At 33.9% G+C, this 7,223-nt stretch overlaps 1 protein-coding gene across 4 annotated transcripts; it reads left to right on the forward strand.

Annotated features, from left to right (window-relative positions):
* The first annotated feature begins 901 nt into the window (after nt 1-901).
* On the forward strand, nt 902-6,217 carry LOC111298853 (alpha-1,2-mannosyltransferase ALG9-like). 4 transcript variants are annotated; one of them, XR_016329548.1, is made up of 12 exons: nt 902-1,286; nt 2,125-2,212; nt 2,295-2,454; nt 2,663-2,880; nt 3,041-3,336; nt 3,727-3,841; nt 3,923-4,061; nt 4,474-4,670; nt 4,780-4,869; nt 4,959-5,106; nt 5,433-5,506; nt 5,634-6,217. XR_016329548.1 is itself a non-coding variant. In XM_022893552.2 (11 exons), the coding sequence occupies exons 2-11, from the start codon at nt 1,790-1,792 to the stop codon at nt 5,097-5,099; spliced, it is 1,488 nt and encodes a 495-aa protein (XP_022749287.1). In that variant the 5' UTR covers nt 1,161-1,286; nt 1,779-1,789; the 3' UTR covers nt 5,100-5,331. The 4 variants fall into 4 exon arrangements, 3 of the variants coding, with proteins under 3 accessions (XP_022749286.1, XP_089603006.1, XP_022749287.1); XM_022893552.2 differs by lacking the exons at nt 5,433-5,506; nt 5,634-6,217 and adding an exon at nt 1,779-1,833 and having other exon boundaries at nt 1,161-1,286; nt 4,959-5,331; XM_022893551.2 differs by lacking the exons at nt 5,433-5,506; nt 5,634-6,217 and having other exon boundaries at nt 4,959-5,331.
* Nucleotides 6,218-7,223: the final 1,006 nt, after the last annotated feature.

Raw genomic sequence — 7,223 nt, forward strand, 5'->3', positions numbered from 1 at the left:
ACCTTTATCAAGCTTTCCAAAAGCATCAACATCCCTTACAAAGAAAGGTTTAGCTGCTTTTCAGTGTTTAGTACTCTAACAAACCTAATGTTATTCCAAGCAATAAAGGTTTGCACATTATTTAGCATAAAAGCACAAACAATTGAACATTTAACACATTTGATATCCATTTTAGAAGATAATTCATTATACTTAAATTTATTAAACGTTTTAGAATCTATACTAACCCCCATAAGTAAGGGCAAAGACTTACCAATTTCATGTAAAATTAAGGACAATGAAAAGCAGGAGATTTTGACGATTAACTCCATGGATTGCTGGTTATCTTTCATGTTTAACTCCCAATCACTCACCATTTCATTAATATCATCCAGTCTAACAAATATTTTGTTAAGTTGAAAACTAATACTTTTGAAATCAGATTGAATATCTTTATGCAACTCTTCTAATCTAGATTCGAAGCACCTCATCAATTTTTGTAGTAAAGTCTTCACTTTCTCATCCATGTGCTATTTGAGAGAAAATGAGGTTCAAAAGAAAAGAAAAATAAAGAAAAAAAAAAGGGGAAAACTCTATGTAATTTGTACATTGATAAGGAAAAAAGCAATAGATAAAAAAAAATAAAAATTTAAAGACATAACAAAATGTAAAAAAACATTAGCAAACAATATCTAAATAAAAATAAAAGATAATATGGACAAATACTAAATATTGGGATGTTTTTAAATTAATATAAATTTTAAATAAACACATGTAAATTTTATAAATATGTTTACGAAATTTAAAAATGTTACTGAATAATAATAACTTTTTTTTAAACAATTTCTTTTTAAAAAGGCCATATGATAAATAAAATAAACGTAAAAACTGACTTCATAAAGAGGAAAAGCATCAGTAACACGGGGGACTTCTCTTTGAAAATTCAGCCTTTCTTCCCCCAAAACAAAACTCCACACTAAAAGAAAAAAAAATTTCCCTAAGATGTCACTCTCGACGCGGCAGAGGCGATCGTCGCCGTTGGATCTTCCATCATCATCGTCATCACAACCGTTGGAACCAGAATCATACTCGAAGGTGGACAAGCCAGGACGATCATCATCGGACGGCGGGGAAGAGTCGGGAAACGACCGCGGATTGGGGTGGTTCACGGTGTTGTTTGCGCTGGGAATGCTACGGTACATGAGCGCCTCGTCGAATATAATACACGACTGCGATGAAGTGTTCAATTATTGGGAGCCTCTTCATTATCTTCTCTACAAATCCGGTTTCCAAACTTGGGAGTATAGGTAAACCTCTCTGTACAAACAAATTTACTCGTATATTTATACGGTATATATGTATATAAGTAGACATATATCTGTAAGGGTATTTGGATTGTTACTTTTTCTTTATGTGAATTTGGATGGAAAACAATGAAAGGGTGCCTTAAGTTTTTGGGTTGATTGTAGAGGTTGTTAAGCTTTGTTTGGTGAGTAATTGGAAATGTATTTCTTTGGGGAATTTTATGCTGTTATTATTTATTTCAATTTACTTGTTGAAGTAAGAAGTGAAGTTAGCTCATATTCCTGGGTGATACATAAAATACAAATGATTTATGGATCTATGCATTTATATTATATATTATATAATATATATATGAGGGTGTTAGACATGCTCGTGTCCGGGTTGGGCTAGATGTTGTTCAAAATAGGTTTGAATGGAGGTTATCAATGAACTTTGTTGGGATTGTTGTGTTGCCATGTATGTATTTGGAAATGGATTTTGATTGAATTTTTCAGGTAAAATCTAAATGCATGACATGGTTGGAATTAGGGCTGTAAGTGAATTGAAAAGGTATATTTCTTTCTGCAAAGTAGTTACATATGGTCATTTGGTTGCTTTGCATTTGTTTCCTTCTTCTGTAGATGCATTTTTGTATTATATGGGAGCATGAATCTGCAACCTTATTTTAGTTATCAAAACTTCTGTGGCTAAAGTCTATCCTTTTTAGTTAAAAACATTCTTATCATGCATTCATACTGCTAGTTGGAAAATAGTTTGTCATCGTTGGCAGATGGTTCTAACTTCTAAGTTGTCAGTAACTGTTTCACTGAGGCAGTTATCACTTTTGTATGTCCATTGCAGTTCTAAGTTTGCGCTTCGGTCATATTTGTACATTATTTTCCACGAATTAGTTGGTCAACCTGCTTCCTGGCTTTATGCCGATGAAAAAGTAAGTTTCAAGCCTTCTAAGATGTTAATTTTTTTACTTTTTTAGTTTGATCAATCTTTATATTTGCTTATTGATCTTGCAGGTGAGAGTTTTCTATGCTGTGAGACTCTTTCTTGGTCTTCTTTCTGTTACTTCAGATGCCACTCTGGTGGTAGCAGTTTCCAGAAAGTATGGAAAACGCCTTGCTTCTTATGCACTTGCAATGCTTTGCTTAGCTAGTGGTTGTTTCTTTGCCAGCACAAGTGAGTGGCTTTTTCCATCTCCTTTTTCAATTTCCATGATGCAGATATAAGTTTTATGCTCATGCTTTTCCTTGTTGGTTTTCATAGAATTTCTGCTTCTTCTAACAAAGTAATCATTAAATGCAGTTGTCTTATATGAGAATACATAACAAATTCCATTTTTCTCTCAGATTGCTTTATTTTTATTATTGTGAAATTTTTTTTCCAGGTTTTCTGCCTAGTTCTTTCTCTATGTATGCCATGAGCCTTTCATCAGGGTTATTCCTTCTTGAGAAACCTGCATGGGCTGTTGCAGTTGCAGCTGTGGGAGTAATCCTAGGTTGGCCATTTTCCATCTTGGCATTTCTTCCAGTCACATTGTCCTCTTTAGCTAAACAATTCAAACAAGCATTTCTTTCTGGTGCTGTCACCTCAACCGCCCTTCTTGTAAGTATATTTAATCAAATTTGGTTATTATCTGTAAACTTTATGGATATATGATTTTGATATCTTAACTTAGTGATTGACATTAACATATTTGTAGTTGATTCATATTTTGTTTTTCCATTTGTTGTTCATTTGTGAATAATTGAAGTTCTTTCTCCAGGCATTCTCCATACTTGTTGATCACTACTACTACCAACGATGGACATCATCTGTTTTTAATCTCTTAATGTATAATGTCTTAGGAGGTGGTGAGAGCCATTTGTACGGGACTGAGGGACCACTTTTTTATATAAGGAATGGGTTTAACAACTTCAACTTCTGTTTCATCTTTGCTCTGCTTTTTCTGGGAATTCTACCAATTGCAAGGAAGAAGTATGCCCCAGACCTGTTTATTGTAATCTCTCCTCTTTATATCTGGCTGGCCTTTATGTCTTTGCAACTGCACAAAGAAGAAAGGTATAATTAATCTTTATTATCTTACATGTCCTTATGAAATTTTGTTTATATTTTATCTTTCCTGTTTCTTTTCTCTGACATAAAATGGATAAATGAATAAAGAATTTTCTGATATATGACTTTTAGAAGTTTTCAAGGAGGGCTTATAAATTGCTTTGGCCCATAAGCTTTAGGCTAAGCTGGCATGATATGTTCTGCACGGGAACAGAATGCAGCATATTTGTTATTTCCTTTTTGCATGTCCTGAACAACCTGTAGTTTGCTCTTTGAACAGCTAATCCTGTTCTAGAAAGAAATTTGTAGCTTTGAGTTTTTGCTGGATTGTCATTTTGTCATCCATCTAGCCCGCTTTGAGTTGTAACAGTCCATTATATTTAATTGTCAGTGCAGATTCCTTTATCCTATATATCCACTTGTTTGCATTGCTGCTTCAGCTGTCATTGAGAGCTTTCCTGATCTTTTCCGAGACAAATATAATCCGTACAATAATTCTATTATAGTTATGGTGGGAATCTTCTCGTTTCTTTGATTCTCTATCTCAAGAACACTAAGCTCTCATTCAAATCTTCTTGGTATGTTTATGCAGACAGCCAAAATTCTTAGACCTGTGGCCCTCAGCCTCATATTATGTGCCTCACATTCACGTACATTTTCATTGATCAATGGTTATGCTGCTCCTTTGGAGGTTTACAAGATTTTGGAGCACCATGATGATGCAGGAACTGGTAATGAATAGTCAATATTTTCTTACATGATGCACTAAATTGTAGCTTGTTTATTTTGTTGTTTCATATCTGAAAATTTACTGGATCTACAAAGATGAATGGCTTTTTCTTTTAACAGTAACTTAGCGTTGACATTTATGTTTATGCAGAACTTTCTTAAGAATGCATAACATATTTTCTCATGCATTTAGCTTTTGTTCTTTACTAATGTCAATTGTCTGTTTTTTAACAATTGCCTTGTAGTTCTACTAAAAGTTTCATAGATAGATTTGTTTGCTAGATTTTCCTGATTTATATAATTGCTTATGCTTGACATGTATCCTGAAGAATAATGTGATCAACAGGATCAAAAGCTTTATAGATGCTAGGTAAATGGGAAAGATATAAAGAAAAATAATTTTAATGATTGCAGGTTCTGTACTTTGTGTTGGAAGTGAGTGGCATCGTTTCCCATCATCATTTTTTATTCCTAATTATATTGGTGAAGTGAGATGGATTGATGATGGATTCCGAGGCCTTCTTCCCTTCCCTTTCAATGCTACTCTGGGCGGGACTTCAGCAGCACCACCATATTTTAACAATAAAAACAAGGCATCAGATGAGCAATATGTAATTAACCCTTACTCTAAACTAGTTTGTATGGAATAACCTTAATCTTTATGCTATTACATTCGTATATTTTTCCATTGTACCAATTAACGCATGATATTAATTTTAGCTCCAGGATCTTCAAGCTTGTACATTCCTGGTCGAGCTGCAGCTCAACCGACCTTACCCTTATCGTGGAAATGACTTATCGACATGGGAGGTAAAAGCAGTATTTTTTATTTTATTTTTCATTTTTCCCTTTTTATGTTGTTCTTCTCATATCATTTATTGAAATTGCACCTGTTTCAGCCTATTGCAGCGCTGCCTTACTTGGATAGGGAGCTCTCACCTGCCAAGTATCGGTCATTTTTCATCCCATACTTGTGGCAGCAGAAGAATGTCTTTGGCATGTATAAGCTTCTGAAAAGAGTATCCAAACCAAAAAGATAAATTACGTGTTAGTTACTTTCTCCTCAGTTCTAGTGTTTTTTTCTTCCTCTTTCAGGAGTATGCTAAAATGAAAAACCAGAAGGAAAATTAGAACACTAAAACACGTTGACCCGAGTTTTGAGATGATTCTATGGTCATTCTTGCTTCATGTAGGCTTTATGCGGTGTTTGTGCTGATTAAGTTCTCTTGTTACTTGGTTTGTTTATTTATGGTTTATTACTCTTTCATTTCCCTTCTTTGGTTCTAAGTAGGGATTGCAGACTAACTTTAATTCGTGGTTTTCAATCCAACCGTTTCGGATCGTTTTTTAATTTGGTTCGGCCATTGGGGCAGTTTTACTTTTTTGAGGTCAAGGTCGGATCGTAGGTGATTTTAGAGGAAATCCACCATGCTCCTGAACCGACTCGGTATATTCACCAAAATATCCTTAGATATATAATATTATTTTAGGGTTTACCCATTACTTCTTTTCTTTTATCTTATCTTCAGCTTCCTCCGCCTCACTCTATTCCTTTGTTTCACTTGTGCCAAAAGTTTTCATGAAAAGAAAAAAATTGTCGGAAAATCCCAAACAAGTCATGCCCACCAACATTGAATTCCAGTTTGTTGAAGTCAAAACGGAATCGAAAAGCGAAACGGAGTCCTAGAACGAGCTAGTCTACGAAAGTTGCTAGAGCTCCAGGGCAACGTTGATTTTGTTGAGACTATGAAACGTACATATCATTGAGGGTGCTAAGAAGGTATGCAACATTTGTAAGGATTCATTATGTGGCGATCCATCGACATGTGAAATGGTGGTGGCTTAAATTCCATATGCCATGATCGTGAGTAAATGTACTTCTCACTTACAGTATAACTGCCCTCATAATCATCATTGATTTAAAAATTGGTCACCACTAAATGTTGGTGTATCGGGGTTTGCTTAGTGAATGATAGCAGGTAATTAGTTGTCCTCATAATCATATCATTGATCGTTATTTCAAATTCATGCTTATAATTCAATTTCGTGAATTTAGGAAAAGTACAATTCAATTTCATGAATTTTGTAAAAATAGGCTCAATAATTAAATCGATGAGATGTGCATTAGATTTATAAAATGTGTTTTATAGTTAGGTTATTTAAATGAGCATATATATATTTATATATATATATACATATTTATACACAAACACGTATTTGAGTTGAGAAACTTCTTTCAAAATCAGAGTTAGGTTTAGAAAGGTTGAGTCAGAGACGCAAAACTCATAAAATACAAGTTCTTTAATCATCCCTGACCAAAACTAAAATTCCGATGTTAGCATGTAACAAACCATTTGTTAAGTTGTCTTTATTTTCTGGATGGTATTTAGTTTTACAGCTGGCAAGGTGAGACCAAACAAAAACAAGAATAGCAGAACTGCTTTCAAGTATGGAATTGCGGTATTAAGAATTCATCGCTTACCGCACATCCAAACCGGAGAAAAAATGGCAGTCTCAGCTTACATTAAAGCACTTTATGCTGATTTGTGAACTTTTCTTAGAACTAGGAATGTCAATGGGTCATCTTAGGTGGATTTTTGCTTGCTCCACTTTCGATCCGATCTTCCTACATCTCTATTTGATCTTCGACTTGCCCTCACTTAAGAGTTTTTTATTATGAAACCCAACTTCAAAGGATAGAAGTCCTTCCAACTTTGACTCGACTAAATATAATATATATATATATATATATATATCTATATTGAAATTACTTAACCTTAAAACACATTTTATAAATCTAATGCACAACTCCTTGATTTAGTCAATGGTATGTTGAGCTTCTATTTCCATATTTCATGAAACTGATTATAACCATGAATTTGAAAAAGCATCAATGATACGATTATGAGGGCAACTAATTACTATTATTATTCATTAAGCAAACCCAGATACAACAAACATTCAACATTGATTAATTTGCTCAAGTAGACAGACTTAGACTTTAAATTTTGTTTTGTTTTTATTTAGAGTTATTAATTTTTTAAAAAAAATTTGTTTGACTGAGACTTCACTAGGAGAATTTTTGTTTGACTGACACCACAAGATGGTTGCACATACTTGTGATGAAAAAGCTCATAATTCATGTGTTTCAAGACAGTCTAACA

Source organism: Durio zibethinus, chromosome 18 (assembly GCF_047325235.1).
Source record: "Durio zibethinus cultivar Kanyao isolate XHJ-2024 chromosome 18, ASM4732523v1, whole genome shotgun sequence".
Classification (NCBI taxonomy): domain Eukaryota; kingdom Viridiplantae; phylum Streptophyta; class Magnoliopsida; order Malvales; family Malvaceae; genus Durio; species Durio zibethinus.